Source organism: Pelodiscus sinensis, chromosome 26, assembly GCF_052426305.1.
Source record: "Pelodiscus sinensis isolate ZL-2025 chromosome 26, ASM5242630v1, whole genome shotgun sequence".
Lineage (NCBI taxonomy): Eukaryota > Metazoa > Chordata > Testudines > Trionychidae > Pelodiscus > Pelodiscus sinensis.
The window spans coordinates 8,635,325-8,653,288 of NC_143077.1; the positions used below are offsets into that span (position 1 = coordinate 8,635,325).

At 51.5% G+C, this 17,964-nt stretch overlaps 2 protein-coding genes across 4 annotated transcripts in view; one reads left to right on the forward strand and one right to left on the reverse strand.

The window, feature by feature from the left end:
• Positions 1 to 91: 91 nt before the first annotated feature.
• On the forward strand, positions 92 to 7,559 carry ADPRS (ADP-ribosylserine hydrolase). The gene is made up of 6 exons (XM_075909161.2): positions 92 to 322; positions 2,684 to 2,780; positions 3,621 to 3,828; positions 3,943 to 4,127; positions 5,589 to 5,689; positions 6,225 to 7,559. Exons 1-6 carry the CDS (start codon positions 130 to 132, stop codon positions 6,515 to 6,517), a joined length of 1,077 nt encoding a protein of 358 aa, XP_075765276.2. The 5' UTR covers positions 92 to 129; the 3' UTR covers positions 6,518 to 7,559.
• Positions 7,560 to 12,545: 4,986 nt separating this feature from the next.
• Positions 12,546 to 17,964, reverse strand: part of COL8A2 (collagen type VIII alpha 2 chain) — a 194,474-nt gene continuing 189,055 nt past the window's right edge. For all 3 annotated transcript variants that reach the window (XM_075909155.2, XM_075909154.2, XM_089773416.1), the window contains one exon: positions 12,546 to 17,491. In XM_075909155.2, coding sequence (XP_075765270.2) covers positions 15,570 to 17,491 — 1,922 coding nt within the window. In that variant the 3' untranslated portion in view covers positions 12,546 to 15,569. The remainder of the gene's footprint in view (positions 17,492 to 17,964) is intronic.

Below are 17,964 nucleotides of genomic sequence, written 5' to 3' on the forward strand. Positions count from 1 at the left end.
TCCTTGAGAGATGGCCCCGGCCCCGCCCCTTCTCTGGGGCCCCGCCCCCTCCCTCCACAGGCTTTGGCCCCGCCCTGCTGGGAGCTCCGCCCTTCCTCGAGGCCCCGCCCCCTGCCCTGCCGGAAGAAGATGGCGGCGGCGCTGGCGGGCTGCTCCGTGGGCCGGGTCCCCGCGCGGCTCCCGCCGGCCCGCGGCCGGTTCCGGGGCTGCCTGGCCGGGGCGCTGCTCGGGGACTGCCTGGGCGCCGCCTTCGAAGGCCGGGACGCGGTGCGGCTGCCCGAGGTGCTGCGCCACGTGCGCGGCCTGGAGCCGGCGGGCGGAGGTGGGGCCCTGAACCCCCCCGTCCTGGGGCCCGAACCGCCCCCCCCGCCCTGGGGCCCGACCCCCCCCGCCCTGGGGCCCGAACTGCCCCCCCCCGCCCCCCCACCCTGCCCTGGGGCCCTGAACCCCCCCCCGCCCTGGGACCCGACCCCCCCGCCCTGCCCTGGGGCCCTGAACCCCCCCCCGCCCTGGGGCCCGAACTGCCCCCCCGCCCCCCTGCCCTGGGACCCGACCCCCCGCCCTGCCCTGGGGCCCTGAACCCCCCCGCCCTGGGGTCCGAACCGCCCCCCCCGCCCTGGGGCCCTGAACCCCCCCGCCCTGGGGCCCGAACCGCCCCCCCCCCCGCCCTGGGGCCCTGAACCCCCCCCCCGCCCTGGGGTCCGAACCGCCCCCCCCGCCCTGGGGTCCGAACCGCCCCCCCCGCCCTGGGGCCCTGAACCCCCCCCCCGCCCTGGGACCCGACCCCCCTCGCCCTGCCCTGGGGCCCTGAACCCCCCCGCCCTGGGGTCCGAACCGCCCCTCCCCCGCCCTGGGGCCCGACCCCCCCCGACCTGGGACCCGAACTGCCCCCCCCGCCCCCCCACCCTGCCCTGGGGCCCTGAACCCCCCCCCCGCCCTGGGACCCGAACTGCCCCCCGCCCCCCCACCCTGCCCTGGGGCCCTGAACCCCCCCCCCGCCCTGGGACCCGGACCGCCCCGCCCCCCCGCCCTGGGGCCCGAACCGCCCCCCGCCCTGGGACCTGAACCGCCTCTCCCCCCCCCCCCCGCCCTGGGACCCGAACCGCCCCTCCACCCCACCCTGGGGCCCTGAACCCCCCCGCCCTGGGACCCGAACTGCCTCCCCTGCCCCCCCCCCCGCCCCGGGGACCGAACCGCCCCCCCCCCGCCCTGGGACCCGAACTACCTCCCCCATCCTGGGACCCTGAACCGCCCCTCCCCCACCCAGCCCTGGGACCCGAACTGCACCCCCCGCCCCCCTCCACCCTGCCCTGGGGCCCGAACCCCCCCCAGCCCTGGGACTCTGAACCGCCCCTCCCCCACCCAGCCCTGGGGCCCGAACCGGCCCCCCTGTTCCCCGCCATCCTGCCCTGGCGCCCGAGCACCCCCCCGGCTCCTTCATCCTGCCCTGGGGCCCGAACCCCCCCCCCCTTCCTGACCTGAGGCCCGAACTGCCCCCCTGCTCTCCCCATCCTGCCTTGGGGCCTGAACTACCCTCCCCACACTTCCCCCTTCCTGCCCTAGGGCCTGAACCAAATCCCCCTCCCGCACACTCCATCCTGCCCTGGACTGCTCCTCCTCCCCGCTCCCTCCCATCTTGTACTGGGGCCTAATCCCCCCTGTGCACCCAATCTTGCTCTGGGGCCTGAACTGCCCCCATCCTGCCCTGGGGCCTGAACCACACACCCCTCCTGTGCACCCCGTCCTGTGTTGGTCCTGAATCCCCAGCTGCCTCCCGACCACACCCCGCCGAGCTCCAGAGGCCTCAACCCGCCCCCCCATGCACGTCATCCTGCCTTGGGGTCTGAACCCCCAGCTTCCCCCCCTTGTGTGCTTCACCACCACCACCACCTTAGCATCCTGCCTGGCCCCAGTGGCTTGAAGCCCCAGCTTTTCTCCCCCCGCACCTCATCTTGCCTGCGGGAGCCTACCCACACAGCTACCCTCCCATGCACTCTGTTCTGTTCTGGGGGTGGGAATCCCCAGGCATTTTCTCCTCCCCCCCCATTGTCCTGCTAGAAGGGTGGATGATGCCCCCCACACACTCCATTTGGCCCCAGGGGTTGTGAACCCCCAGCCTTCTCCACTCACGCTGCCCTCCCCCCGGGCGCACAAACTCCTAGCCACCTCTCTCGTGCACACTCTGACCTGCCCCCCCCCCCCCCCCCCGGGTGTGAATCACCAAGTCTAGTCTGCCCAAAGCTAACGGCTTTCATGTAGAAGTAGGATGAGGGAAGGGGGGGGAAGCCACTTTAGAACCACCCTGATCAGTGCTGGCAGGGGGCCTTCGGTGCAGGTGTGGCATCTGAAATGAATTTGAATTCATTCATTTGGAATCATTAGATTTCACATTGTCTGTACTGCTTTAATATTAATCCCAGATCACTGGTCTTGTTGTGCTTACTGACAACACCATCTCATAGTATTGCTGAAGGCAGGTGTCTCTGCATTGCATGAAGCTCTAGTCAGTGACCAATCTTAGACATGGTGCTAAGAGATTGGAATGATTGGAAACGAAGCAAACTCTTTTAAACTCCAGATTCTCAGAGAAGTCCCCTGGCTGTATCGAAATGATTGGACCAAGAAGGCAGTGGGATCTTTTGGTGTTTGGATGATCATCCCATCCTTTTGCCTTGTTTTTCAGAAACGCTCTGTTACACAGATGACACAGCCATGGCGAGGTGTGTGGCGCGGTCCCTCTTAGCCAAGGGAGAGTTTGATGAAGTTGATATGGCCAGGAGGTAAGGAGCTGCAGTCATCAGAGCAGGGAGATTTCTTGCTTTTCACAAGTGGCAAGGAGTGAAAGCTAACTAGCCACTTGGCGCTGTGCCTCTTGAGTCCAGGAAAGTGTAGGGGACTCTCCTAAATCCTGTCTGAAGTAGCCATGTAATTACTTGGAGAGTGGCCCCAATGCTGCAGTTTGGTTTGTCCTCTCTGAGATTCTCATTGACTTTAGTGTCATTTGAGTGGCCTCTCAAATCTGAGGTTGAAACTAAAGAGGGGGGCACTGTCAAAGGAACACTTGCATTTTTAGCAAACAAGATTGTCTACTTTTTTTGTTAAAAACACTTCACAATTATTCCCTGTTAGTTTACTTATTGCTTGGTAAGCGGTTTCCTTTTTTATGCTTCCCTTAGCTTTGGGCAATAAAAATCCACAAAGTCAGTTTGTTTTATAGTCAGTTTCCCTTTCAGATCCTTAGTGCTGAATCGTTTGGGTTTCAAAGCACTGAGGTGCAAAGGTTTAATTGTTTGAAAACTGTCTCCTGTGGATTTGAACAAACAATATTTCTGCTGAGCAGTGGCCAATAACCAATAAAATGTTTCCAATGATCTTTTAAGTACATCTTAAAACAATCCAAAAGTTGAGAACTTAAACCACAAACTGATAAAGTCAGTGCAACCATCTGGTCCAATCTCTGTTCCCTTCCTCCACCCCATCCTTTGATACAAATAATAATAATTTTTTATAGACACTTTCAAAAAAGTGTTTAGGATCAGATCACATGTTAATTGAAACTGCCCCTTTGCATTGTGGTTTTACTAATTCCTGTGTAACTGCTGCTGTTTTGCCTTTGGCAGATTTGCAGAGGAACATAAGAAGGACCCAGATCGGGGCTACGGGATGGCAGTTGTCAAAGTGTTCAAGAAACTTCTGAGCCCCAAATGCAGTGATGTCTTTGAGCCTGCCCGAGAGCAGTTCAATGGGAAAGGCTCCTATGGGAACGGTGGCGCCATGAGGGTAGCAAGCATTTCACTGATTTACCCTGACGTTCAGGATGTGAAGAAGGTGCATTGCATGGGGTTTGCTCAGGCACCGGGACTTTCCGATCTCTGTTGACAGGGTGGGGTTTGGTGACTCTTTCATTTGGGTTTCCTAATGGTATTTTTGTTCAATCTGCAGTTTGCAAAGCTCAGTGCTGAGCTGACCCATGCCAACTCGCTGGGCTACAACGGAGCCATCCTGCAGGCTCTGGCAGTGCACCTCGCCCTGCAGGGAGAGCTCAATGGGGAGACCTTCCTGGAGCAGCTGATCGGCCACATGGAAGATGTGGAGGCAGATGATAAATCTTTGGCTGATGCCCGAGCGTAAGTAGGGCTCAGAAAGTCAGCTCCTCTCCTCATTGCATTGTGACTTCCATATGGAGTTGGGTTTAGTTCACAGTAGGGATGTAATAGTGTAGTCGATTAACTGATTAAACAAGACTGCACGCATTCTTCCCTCCTTTCCCTCCTCACCTCTAAATATTTTAGCAGACTGGCCAGCAGACTGGCTCACTCTGGGTCCAGGACTACCCCCACTGTGGCTTTGCATTTAAAGTGTATTAGGAGCTGAGCGAGCAGGCAGCCCTGCTCAGTTCCAGCTCACACTGGGTCTGGGAGCTGAGAGCCACCCTCCAGACAAGGGCTGCTGCCACCCTGCACTGCTGCCTGTTATCAGAGGGAGCAGCACAGGGCAACAGGCAGCTAGTCTGCAAGAGGAGCTGTTTTTTAAACTGGCTTCCTTTGCGGACCAGCTCCCGCCTACCACCTCGCACTGCTGCCTCTGATACAGAAGCAGCAGCGTGGGGTAGCAAGGGGCTTCTCAGGACTGGAGCAGTGCCCCCAGTGACTATAGAATAGTTGACTAACTGATAAGAATTCATGAGATTACATGACTATTCAATTAACTGATATTTAACATCCCTAGTTCACAGCAGTGTCTTTCTCTGGACTCCGTACAGCTGTCTACCTAAGTCCTCATAGATTTTGTTCTGTGCTCTCACAATGCTACTCCAGACACAGGCAATGAGATATTCCTTCAAGTTGTTAGACTGTGTGTTGATTTTTAGCTGCAGGGCTTTTATGGCTCAGGGCCGTTCCTGTGATGGGGGGGTTGCATTGTTCCAGAAGCAGCTGAAAGAGCCTTTCTTGTTGCACACTCAGCTACCATGAGCATATCTCCCAGTCTGTCCTGGTATGAATGTCCTTGGGCCAGGAATTCTTCCAGGTCCCGTTCCCTCTGCCTCTCCTCTCAGTCCACGTCAGTCCCTTTATGGAGTGGAAGAGTGTGTGTGTGTGGTTCATAAGAGCTGTCTGACCAGTTGGGAGATTGCGCTGCTGGCTGCGTGCTGCTCAGTCTAGCTTCTCCCTGTTCTGTAATTTGTTTGAAAAACTTTGGTTCTTCCTCTCTATATCTGACCTTTCTGAGAGGGGTGACTTGCTGCAGACAGGTAAGATGGGTCCTTTCCTCCTCGTCCTCTGGGCAAGCCTCATTTATTCATTTCAGTTGGATGTGCTCTCAGAATAGCTTTGCTTTGAGGTTTTTGCTCGTTCTCCCCATGTGCACAGGCAGTCTCAATAGACAAGACCATGATTCAAACACCTGGAAATGTGGGAAGATTCCGCCTCATATTCATAGCCCTTAAAGGGTCCTTTTCCTGCTCTGTTGGGACACCTCTTCATAGGCTGGGTTGTATTAGCTCCACTCGTGCACATTGCTCCTTGGTGGCAGGAAGGGAGAAGTCACTGGAGTGGGGCATTTGTTACATTCCTGTGTCTTATCTCCAGGATGGGGTTACAGGAATTGCCGTTTTCAAGGCGTCTTAAGAAGATAAAGGAATTTTTGGAGCTTAGCACCGTTCCAAAGTCCGACGTATTGTTTGAGTTAGGTAAGCACCTTTCTTCCTACAGGTATTCAGGGAGAGCCCTGGGGCAGGGCTAGCTAAGGGTCTGGTGGTTAGTGCTTTCTTTCCTGGATTCTGCCTCTTGCTTCCAAGGCCACCGTGGGTTGGATGTGTTGCAATCCCTGTGGGAAGAGTATGTGTGAGAACCCCTCTGCAGTGATTCCCTCGTTTAGGGCAGCCATGGTGGATGACCGGCTGTCTCGCTGAGAGAAATACTTTGAATAATAATTCCTAATTTTCTAAGATCTCATCTTAATGACCTGGGAACGCAGGGATGTTACAGGCTGGGACTGTGCATAGACATGTTCCCCTACCTGGGACAGTAGTGGTGTGCTGATCAAGAGATCAGCAGAGAGCATGGGATGGAAAGAAACATCTACCCACACTTCACCTGGCTTGAACCAGCCATACTAAAGTTTGAAATTGGTAATAAGACAAGCTCATGAACTAAAGGAAAGGGATTCTGTTGTGGAAGGTTAGAAATAGCTTTGTTACTCAATGTGGTTGGTTTCATTAACAGGCAATGGCATTGCTGCTCTGCAGTCTGTCCCCACTGCGATTTACTCCTTCTTGCGCTCCATGAAATCGGACCCAGATATTCCTGATCACTACAACAATCTACAGAGGGTCATCATCTACTGTATTTCGCTGGGAGGAGACACAGATACCATAGCTACCATGGCGGGAGCCATTGCAGGAGCTTATTATGGGGAGGAGCAGGTACCCCCATGCTGGGAGCAGAGCTGCGAAGCTTTCCAAGAGACACAGGTGCTGGCAGATAGCTTGCATGAACTCTACTGCCAACGACTTTGAGCCACAGAAGTGGCGTCTTGTGCCAAGTTAAAGCAAGTGGCAACCTCTACTTCACGGATCAGATCCACAGCGAAAGGATCATCTGTAACCTGGCCACCCCATGGTGGCACTGGCTGTCAGGTGTCACATGGTAGAAGTGAGAGTTGGACCTTGTTTTTCTGTTAACATTTAGCTGGAAACTGATTGCACAGGGAGCTTCGGGTGGCGAACTTTGTTATGCCACCAAAGCCCAGAGGCAAGATCTGTTTTTTTTAAATGAGATTTCTGCTCACTGAGGTCTCTCCTCCTGTCAGTGGCTCATTCTGTGTCTCAACTTGTCCAAGCTTCAAGTGGAGTCTAAATTCAGGAACCAGCTTCTTGTCATCTGCTTCCAGATTGCACAGCCTTCCATTCGCATGTTCTCCATCTAACCTTCAGGAAGAACCTGGGTTGCTCCATATCCATCTTGCAATTCTTTTGTCATCTGGATTGTCTGCATTTACACCTGTACCTGACTCCCTAAACTTTCCATTGCCTCATGCAGCAGACTGTGACCTTACAGAATGCTCTGATGACTCTCTCCTCCCAGTGCCGAATCGGTGGTGTGCTTGTACCTTCTGCTCATGTGGTGCATGTGGCAAGGTCACTAGTAAACCAGAGAGAAGAGAATGTAATAAAGCCTAGTGGTACCTAAGGCCCAAATCTTGGTCCCCGTAACATCAGTGACAAAAATCTGATTGACTGGTGGGAACTGGATACAACACTGATTGCTTTCAACCTGTGCACCTGGTTGGGACGGTGTAAAAGTGGACAGAAGAATGGTTTCAGTCGAGAATTCACTTCTGTTAAGGAAGGGCTCCTCCATTAGGAGACTGGACAAATGATAGAACCTCTGTTAGAAAACAGTGTTCTGCCTTGGGCTGTTTAAAAACGTGCCCAGTCAAGTAGGACGGAGAGGAAATGAGATGAGTCTGTATGCAAGCTGATTTGTATAAATAATGCTTGTTTTGAAATGTCTGCAGTAAATACAGAAAACAAATAAATGTTATCCGGTTTGCAGGCAGCTATTGCGTGGAAATGGGTAGAAATCCCTATGTTCCAAAGTAATGTTTTCTCAAAACTAGGAACTGAACACATTCCCAATATTATTTCCTGCTGATGTCAGCAAACCGGTGTTGTGTGTTTAAGATCAAGTGTACACGTGAACAATCTGGTTGTAATAGGGTGATTCCTCACCTTTCCTGTACTTTACTTCCCTAGAGTACCGGTTTATTGTGTGAAGCTTTAATGGATTTTCCATCTGTACGTAGGGGCTGCTTGTCCTATAAATATGTGGAATTCTAGGCCCACTATATTTATAGGCCGTGCTGCAGATCTGAGAAGTACAACATCGTGTCTTCTATAATTCCAAGACGTTCTGCAAGAGCTGATATTTAAAACCACATTTTCTATTAAACTGATCTTGTTTTTCTTGTGAATGGAAAGACGTTGTGGAGCTTGCCCGCATTCTCTGTTTAGAAAGTCTAGTTTTTCTTAAGTCGGGATTGACACGTGCTCTGTAAAACATGCAGGAGCTGTTTTTCTTAAGTAATCAAATCACTGAGGGTCACTTTGAGCAGTGCTTTCCAACCTTTTTACGCACAAGATCACTTTCTGAAGTGAAGATCAACCCAGGGCCTACTCTGCCTTGCTCACGCCATTTCTCCGTCACTATCTTTTTCCCACCTCCTCTCACTTTCACCAGGCTGGGAGTGCAGGCTATTTGGGGGCTCTGGGCTGAGCCTGGGCCAGGAGCTTGAGGCTGCAGGGGTCATATGGTCACAGTTAGGGATGTGACCGACTAGTCAGCTATCGGATAAGCAAATGCTTTTATTGCATAGTCGAATCAACTAGTCACTTCCCCCTTGCTGCCTCTATCAGAAAGAGGCAACAAGGCAGGGGACTAGAGGAGGTGGTACTTCAAAAGCGGCTGCGCTACGTGGAGCCTGGGGCCAGACCCTGGGATCCAAATGGCGCTGCCGCTTTGAAACTTTGCGCGCAGCCTGAGACCAGCTGGGGTGTTTCCAGGCTGTACGCGGCATTTCAAAGCAGCACAGGCAGTGCTGCATGGAGCCCAGGATCAGCTGGGGACTCCCCCACTGAGCCTGGGCCCCATGTGGTGCTGCCGCTTTGAAACGCCACATGGAGTCTGACGCTGGGCTTCCCATGGCGTTTCAAAGCAGCAGCACCACATGGAGCTCGAGATCAGTGGGGGATTCCCCAGCTGATCCCGGGCTCCATGGGGGGCTGCTGCTTTGAAGCTCTGTGGGCAGCATAGGGCCAGAGAGAAACTGCTCCACTGGTCCCGTGCTCCCCGTAGCGTTTTTGCCTTTGGAGTGAAACACTTCAGAGGTGGAGGCGCCCTATTGACTAATCGAGTAGTCGATGCATCAACTAGTCGATTAGTCAGTGACTCGAAATTTAACATCTCTAGTCAGTGCACCTAATCTCGTAAATGCGAGGGAAAGGCTCTTAGGGTCCAGGAGTGAGGCATGCAAGTTCTGGGAAGTTGTTTGGTGCAGGCTGGGGTGTGAGCTGCAGGCTCTGGCCTAGAGGTGCTTTCCTCAGGGGGCACAGCAGGGTGCTCAGGCTCCTCTGGCCCCACATGCTTCTCTTGAAAGTGCCTGGCTGCTCGCGTGTGTCTGTGGCCCCTGGGAAGGAAGAGGGCAGTGGGTCTCCATGCACTGCCCGTGGTGGGATGGGGCAAGTACAGCACATGGAGCTGCGTTGCCACCTGTCTCCTTAGGGGCTGCAGAGATGTGCCAGCCACTTTAGCGGCAGAGGCTCCAGGATTGACCAGTCGATCATGCTCAACCAGTTGGTGGCCGCTGACTTACACGCTGGCTAACTATCAAAGGAAAGGAGTTGTGTGTTGTTGCTGATGTCAGTGTCGTTCTCCTGGAGACTTCTCACCTCAGCCTTTTTAGGTGGCAAACTAAAGTTTGGCCTTCTCGAATAAAGAGATGTTCTTTATAGGTGCTTCTCCTATGGAGCCTTTCCTAGCTGGGGCAGAAATTCCTGGCCATTCAACTGGAAACCAGTAGGGAAAATCTGCATGCATGTTTGCTCAGACTAATGGGCCTAGTGCCTGTTCTCCAGTGGTGTTGTGTATCCCTCAGTCGGGATGGGGGTTTCCTGTGTGGAAAGCTGGTGGCAGGCTCTTGCCGTGAAAATGACAGCTCGGGTGCAGAAGGCTTTGGTCGTCATCTGTGTCCTCTTTCAAAACGCTGCACGCCAGGCCCTGATCTTTTCCTGTGTCCTTAGGGGTGTGATGTTCATGCAGAGCACAGTTCATCTACTGGTAAATGCTCGGTGCACTTCAGCCAGAGCAGATTTGTCCCATGGTAACAGTTTCCCATGTGTCCCAAACACCAGTGACCAGGCTCTCTGCAAAGAAACTGCCCTTGGCCTTCTGTGATGCCTGTGATTAGTTATTAGCATCATTGGTGCTATGGTTGATGGGCCAAGTAAGAGCCTTGAAGCCAGATTTATACACAGCATCTTAACAGAAAACATTACTTCCCCGTCACCTACCCCTCTGGGCTCCCTACGTTTTATTGGAGCTTTTGAGGCTTCCTCCGTATCAAATGTCCTCTGCATTCCCAAGCTGCAGTATAAGTGGCCTGGAAAGTACCTTGTGTGTGTCACCTGTAATTGTAATTTGCCATCCCTGCTCCACCTGTGACACTAGGAAACTGCATGAAACCGTTGGTTCTGTGGGCAAAAGCAGAAGGATCTGTCCCTTCTCCTTGGCTTTCTTTGCTATGGGCTTGTCTCCAATGCGCCCTGGATTGACCCTACAGCGATCAATCCAGCAGCTGTTGATTTATTGTGCCTGAATCGATTCTCCTGTCGATGCTGGTACTCCACCAGGACGAGAAGAGTAGAGTCATAGACGGGACAGCTGCCTGCAAGTTATTTGTGTCTCTGAAGACGGGCGGCGGCAGCGGCTGGTGCACACTAGGCCTCACGTATTGCTGACAGCTTTGAATTTTAGCACTGCTTGTTACTCCAGAGGCCGTTTAACTTTTCCCTGGTGTGGTAAAGGGTTGTGTGCTGAAGCCATCACCGTATGGGATTTGGGAGTGATCCTGATTCTGTTTTGCCAGCTCCTGAAATTAGCCCTGCTTCCATCTCCCTTCACAAGGCTGATTTCAGCCAATAACCCACGCAGCACTGGCTGGGGCAGCTGCACCTGGTGCAAAAATAGTCCTAAGTGCTGTAATGTGGTGACGCTTTTTACTAGCCCATAACAGCACTCGTATGCCATCTTTAGACTTCATTGTAATGTCATTCGGTTTATTGTTTTACCCTCCACTTACATCTTTGGTGGCAGCCAGGCATTTGCCAGGCTAAATAACAAAGGGAATCATAGGAAAAGCTTGAGGCTATTCCTCTCCCTTCCCATTGCCCTTCTTCAAGACTCAGCCTGAAACTGCGTTGTTGTGGTTTCCTAAAAATGTTTCTCAGGAAAGCAGGATGAAAACATTTCCAGGCCAATTAGTGGCATCTTGTGAGGGGCCGGATCTCCTGCTTCATGCGCAGTAAGTTTAATTCTGGAAACCTGTTGTAAAAACGGTTCTTACAAAGGCTACTTTTGTTTACAAACAGGGAATGGCGTGAGCGGCATGGTAAAGAGGGTAAGGGGGCCGTCCCTAGGGGATGTGGGGCCTGATAGTCAGCTTCAGCATGTCTCTGGTATAGTCAGCCAGTCGCTTGTCTGTGGAGGGAAGAATATTTTTTAAAATAGGGAAATGTTATGAAAGCACAAGAAAATAGCAGCGTGTGATGGTGGTTGTTGGGGTGGGGGGGAGACGGGGACGACAGAGCCAGAGTGGCATCTAGAACTACTTTTAGTGGTTTTTTAAAAATGGACTAGTTTTTTAAATTATCACTTCAAACATTGCCCTCCCCAAACACATTGGAATCAATGGTGCTTAAAGCCTTAAGAACTGAACTGTATTTTCGCTGGCTTCTCTTCAGGTGGGAGAAGGGAAATAAGTAGCATAGTCAGTGTTGTACAGATTGGAATTTGTTGTGGGGGCAAGAGAGGACATACCCACTAGCACAGTCTGGTACTCTTCCTAGATTTTGGAAGCTTGAATAGAAACTCTGCATTGTCACTTAAAACGCTTGCCTCCTTCCTCATCGTAGAAGGTTTGGGAGCCGCTCTTCCTTGGGAAGTAGTATGGGAATGATGGGTTCACTTTTAATTTCTAGCACAACTCCATTTTTTTCAGGAAAGGAAACTCCAGCACTCACTCCTGTGCTGGATAATTGGCAGATAGAAGAGGGAAAAAATAATACAATATTTGGAAGGCCCCAAATTTCATCTGCTTCCTCTAAGGGACTTTTGGACTGTGCAGTGCTGTAGTAGTAGCGTGGAATAATTTTCCTCTGTGAAATGTAGATCAGGGAGCGGAAGAGATGCTATCTCCTCTTACCACTCTCTCAAGTTCATTCTGAATTGAATGGGCACCTGGGGGGGGGGGAGGCGGGTTGACAAGCTTTAAACAAAAGCCGATCCTCCTCAGGGCTTGGCGTATGCTAGTTCCACAGTGTCTAAGGCTATGCATATTACAAAGGTGAGTTCGTAGGCCAGGCAAGCTACTAGGAACTTGGAGTATTCTAAGACATCTGGCCATAATAGAACTGGAAAGAACCTCAAGAGGTCATCAATCCGCTTCCCTGTATTGATCATCCTTGATAGGGAGGCTGCCTTGTCTGACCAGGGACTTGAACCTTGCTGCCTCAGATGAAAAGCCTGATGCGCTACTGACCAAGCTAGCCAGTCTTTAGGTGCAGGGTGCTACAGATGTGGGTTCATATATGAGCTCGACATAGACTGGATGAGTCTCCAACTCTTTCTATGCCTCCTTTCCTCTTAAGTACAGTGGGTATCTTAATCTTTTCTTTGTCTGTAAGCTCTTGGAGCAGGGGGTATTTCTTACTGTGTATAGATGCTTCTGAAATACAAATCAATTGTAGTAGGACAAAGGCACAGCTGGGATGAACTTTTATACAATAAGTTTTATTGATGTTGTGTCAATACAATCAAGTACTGTAGTTTTATTTCTGAAGAGGCCAGTTTCTGATCACAATCCGAGTGCATTTTAAACCAATTTTACTATGACAGACAGTGCATGTAATAGGTATTTACAAAACTAAAATCCTCTATATACTAGGTTAGAAAAGAAGATACTAGAGGTAAACTTTAAAAAAAGATAAGAATTTGTATATAAAAATGCACACTGTAATGTAGTTTTCATAGTTAAAAATTGACAAAGTTCATCCACCCCAACCATTTTTTGCTGTGTGTGACTGATCCCAAAATCCCAAGTGCTCACACACGACAGAAAATAAACCTCTCTGCTGGCAACATTACATACTAAATACGTCAACAAAAATCTTCCTCACAATATCTGGTTTTTGGAACACCTTCCCTCCTTCACCCTGTGCATTGTTTTCCTAGCCTCACTGCGTGTGTAATATTGTTGTCATTCATACCGTGTCAATGTAACGGGTTATAGCGCGTCAGAAGGTTGATTATGATTTCTCCTCTGCACATGAAGGGAAAGTGAAAATTGGCAAGTGATATTTTCTACAAAACTGAGTTAAGATTTGAGTTTGGTTATAATGTGCATTTCTGCCCCTGTTTTTGCCAGCTGGAACCAGAGGCTTGAATTAAAAACAAATCCAGGACAGAACATAGGTTAGAACACAGTATAAATAAGTTGCTTTGATGAGTAACAGGCTTAAACTTCCACCTTGGAGGGGAAATTCCTTACCCGGTCTATTGCAGGCAGCGTATGCAAGTTACTATCTCTGCCTCTGGCTGTGTTATGTGGTAAAAGTAGAGAGACATCTTTGCTCTGAAATGAAGGGGTATGCTGTATTATCAACTCCAGTTCATTGTAGTTCTCCGCAGGAAAATACATTTAAACCAAGGAGAGACAAGTCCCATGCTCCCACTGTCCTTTCAAGTGTGGATTTGAAGAGCGCAATTGAGTTCCTCCTCGTCTAATTTTAGGTCTTTATAGCTCCTATTTCAAGTGGGAAGCAAATAACTGATTGCCAATAGAATCTGGGCCTTTAATTCCTGAAGGCAGAAGAACCTCAGAGCCATTCAACATTTCTGACAGAGTTCAAAATCCCAAGCCATATTCGGCTTCGTTAAAAGTTCCATCGCTTCACAACTTACTCTTGTAAATCCAAATAGAGGAAAAAAAAACAAATTCCATAGTTTAACATTTCAGGCAGAATCTTTCTGGAATTGGGTCTCCCCACCCCTTTGTTTTTGTTTATAACTTCCTTCTTTTTGTGTTTCTTATTTTGTAATTCAGGGAGAGGTGTGCTTTTATAAATGGAAGCCCTAGATGCCAAGACCCACAGAGTGTAGTTCAAGAAACAAAATCTATGTTTAAATACGTGTGTCTACAATAAATCTTGAAAATAATATTGTCACATTCTTTCTCTCCTTTGGCCATATTACAAGCGTCATGGACATTTGAGAGTAATGAACACTGAGCTATTGACTATGAATTTCAGCTATTTTCTTAGGCACACATCTTTGCAGAACAGAATTCTGTATGTTATGTGACTTAACTTCAACAGCATTCTATCTACCCAGGATGAGAAGAATCACTTTAGTAACTTTTAAATGCAATGGTCTCTAACCATTTTACCTTATGGCAAGATGCAAAGCAACAGCGTTCAACAAGGTGAGTGGCGCTGTGTGGCCAAGAGCTGTAATACCAAAAACTGTAAATACACTTTGTAACTAAATTCATAGTCAAATCAATGCCATTTCAAGCATTATTGAGGCAAAGTGGTAACAACAGGACGTGTGCAAAATGGTTTTTTCCCTACGTCACAGAAACTTGCGTGCAGAACGGTGCCCTTTAAAGAAATAGTAATGGCACTACACTTGTAAATAACACTTAGTTGATAATAGCACCGCTGGAGAATGAATGCATGGCAAGTTAGAATGAATGCATGTTGGTTTTTTAATTAAAAGGTTCCTAAAGTGGAAGGAGAAAAAGTTTACACATCCTGACAGGCGGACATTAAAAGTAAGATGTCCATAAATGGCACCTTACCGAAAGCACTGCTAAACCTTCCATTAAATCAGCTAGTAGCAACCTAAGCCTTGCTTGTAACGCCATCTGTGGATTGTCAGGAAATAAAACATTCATAAGCCTCAAGTCTCTGGGCTACAGAAACCCTCATGATAGCACTAGCCCTATAACTTGCCAATGCATGAATTAATGAAAGGTCAAGAAGTATTGTTCATCACACAGGTCCCTAATTCCCTGACTGGATTTGGAGTATATCTGGCACCTATCCTACTTCCAGGCTAATAATGATGCACATTAGTCCTAAAGATTTTTTTCCTAAATATTTACTTAAAAAGGTGCTTCTGCAAAGTGTTCCCCTTTGGATAACTAAATCCACCCACCATGATTGAATGCAAGAAACTGATGAAAAGCACAGTCTAAACCAAGCTTGAAACGTGGGGGAAATGATTGGAAAGGGGATTTGTTTATTTACCAGGAAGCTCTACTCCTAGAGATTTGGGGTGAATGCGTAGGATCCCTGGACTGGCTAGTGCCCACGCAACATGGCTTTTTTTAATTTGAAAGCGCTAACAGCGGGAACAAGTACACTCGATCACCAACCAAAAAGGGTCTAGATTCTTCAGCTTTCCTCCTCTGAGTGAAAGAACAATTTAGTTGCATAGCTAGATCCTTGCCACCCCGAGCTAGTTTCTGCGTTTGATGTGCAGTCACCAAGGTAAAAGTTGTTCCAAATGCACTTGGTTCCCCCCCCAAAGAAACAACAAAAGCTCCTCTCCACGCATCCTCTTGACTCTTTGAGCAAACAGTGTGAAGCGAGGTCCTGCGCCAATGACTTGCGCGTTCTTCCCAGTGATTTTTCTTTTTTGTATTTATTTTATTTTTTAAAAAAATTATTAAAAAAAACACAAGACAGTTTATGGCTAAAGTGGGTAAAAAGGAAACCTCCCCAACAGCTGTTATGTGGGGCAAAGCAGGAAGCCGGAGAAGGAAGAGTGGATGTATTCTGTGGAATACAGCCCATTGGCTTGGTCCGAGGGCATTTGGACCCAGACTTGGTCATTCTCTTTCAGTTCAAGCACTGCGCTGCCTGAGGCTTGGTCCAGGTAGCCTTTTTTGTACTCGTCGTAGGTGTAGGTGGCAGGCACGTTGTTCTTATAAAGCGCCACCCACACATTAGTCCCTTTGACATGCACGTGGTAGGCAAAGTAATAGATGCCGGAGATGGGGCAGGTGAATATCCCAGTGGCTGGATTGTAGCTGTTGTGCCCGTTGTACAAAGTCCTGTCGAATTTGACGGGCATGCCAGAGGCTGGGAAGGGGGAGGTCAGGATGGCCGTGAAAGCAGGTGCTAGCCGGGCAGAGAGCTCCCCTCTGCCGTACTGTGGCTTCCCAGGCTTGCCATTCCCCAGCACCGCTCCTTCCACGCCTCCGTCCGGCAGGTGCAGCCCAGCAATGCCCGTCTCGTCGAACGCCCCTGGTGCCCCAGGGGGGCCAGGCGGCCCTGGTAGTCCTGGGGGCCCGTTTAATCCAGGTGTCCCTGGTATTCCAGGTGGGCCAATGGGTCCCATCAGGCCAGGCTCTCCTACCTTCCCCTCACCGGGCAGGCCGGGAAGGCCAGGTTCCCCCTTCAGCCCTGGTAAGCCTTGTGGCCCCATGGGCCCGGAAGGGCCTTGTAGGCCTGGAATCCCAGAGGGGCCCCGGAGGCCTGGCTGGCCTGGAATCCCCCCGTCTCCCTTTGGTCCCATACTACCTGTTAAGCCGGGCACCCCGGGGAGCCCTGAGAACCCTGATTCTCCTTTTGGGCCCAGGGGCCCAGGGGGTCCCTGTGACCCAGGCAAACCTCTCTCGCCAGGCACCCCTGGTTTCCCAGCAAACCCGTTGGGCCCTTGGTCTCCGCGCATCCCTGGTATTCCAGGGGGCCCAGGCAGCCCAACCTCCCCTTTGAGGCCTGGCAGCCCGTGTTTGCCTGGCAAGCCCATGGAGCCTGGCACCCCAGGGGGCCCAATGACCCCCTGCGGGCCCTGCTCACCTGCTTCCCCATCTATGCCTGGTTCCCCTTTGTCGCCAATGACTCCTGGCATCCCTGGTTGCCCACGATCGCCTTTTAAGCCTGGCAAGCCTGGTTTCCCATAGCCTGCGGGCCCAGGTAACCCGGGAAGGCCCCGGATACCAGGTTCTCCTTTTGGCCCCACAGGGCCTTGCATCCCAGGCAGCCCTCCCACCCCCGGGATGCCTATCCCATCAATGCCCGGCGGGCCCCGCGGCCCCATTGGCCCCGGTTCCCCATTGATCCCAGGGACGCCAGGTGGACCCAAGTCGCCTTTCCCTCCTGGAGCACCTGTCAAGCCATCAAGGCCTGGTTTCCCAATGCCGTTTGGCCCTGGAGGCCCAGCAGGGCCGGGGGGGCCTCCATTTCCTCTGGGGCCTGGAAAACCTGGCTTCCCAACCCCATTTTCACCCTTTAAGCCACGCTCCCCACGAGGCCCTGACTCCCCTTTTGGCCCAGGCTCACCCCTAAATCCTGGTAGGCCTGGAGCACCCTGCGTGCCTGGTTTCCCGTTGACTGAGATGCCTGCTGGCCCAGGCAAGCCTGGCGGGCCAGGTAACCCTCGCTGGCCTTGCTCGCCTCTCAGGCCGGGCTCACCTTTGGGGCCGGGCATCCCTTTCATACCTGCCTTTCCTGGAAGCCCTGGGATCCCTGGTTTGCCAATACCAGAAAATCCTGGGGGTCCAGCAGGGCCTGGCTGGCCATGAAGTCCGGGTTTCCCAGTGCCTGGTTTTCCTGGATATCCAGGGGGGCCTGGAGGTCCTCTTGGGCCTGGCTTTCCTGGGGGTCCTGGCTCTCCTTTGAGATCCATCGGCAGGAGCGGTGACATGTCTGTTAAGAGCAAGAGACACCACACCCTTACTGGGGAAGCGAGGAGAAGTCTCGTGCCCACTCACTACCAGGAGACACAGAGACTCGGCATGAGGAATAGAGAAATCACTGTGGCTAGTGCTGAGTGTCACATCCCCTGAGCCGCCAAAGGTTTTAGGATGCTAACGCACCCGGGGTTTCAACAGGCTCCTCAGGGCCTTGGAGGCACAGAGCCATATTGCCCTGTTTAATGGGGCTAGCGCTGTGGAAATCAGCATTTGGGAAGCACTTTGAGAGGCTCAGACAGAAGATGTTCTGAACACCTGGGGATGGGGTTTCATTCATTATAAGTAAGTTACCCACCCCTGGCAGGGCTGGAGGCCCTTTTGCTTTAATACAAACAGAAGAACTTCAGTGGCCCCTCATTTTCTTATCAATCAGGAGTTAGCAAGTCATGTTCCCAACCCGTCTACCCCCTCCTAGGGGCCATTTGC

Excerpts from the sequence above, each read along its gene's own strand:
- ADPRS (XM_075909161.2), top strand. The coding sequence starts at position 130 with ATGGCGGCGGCGCTGGCGGGCTGCTCCGTGGGCCGGGTCCCCGCGCGG. Across the intron at positions 2,781-3,620 it reads GAAGTTGATATGGCCAGGAG|ATTTGCAGAGGAACATAAGA; the intron begins GTAAGGAGCTGC and ends TGCCTTTGGCAG. Across the intron at positions 3,829-3,942 it reads ACGTTCAGGATGTGAAGAAG|TTTGCAAAGCTCAGTGCTGA; the intron begins GTGCATTGCATG and ends TTCAATCTGCAG.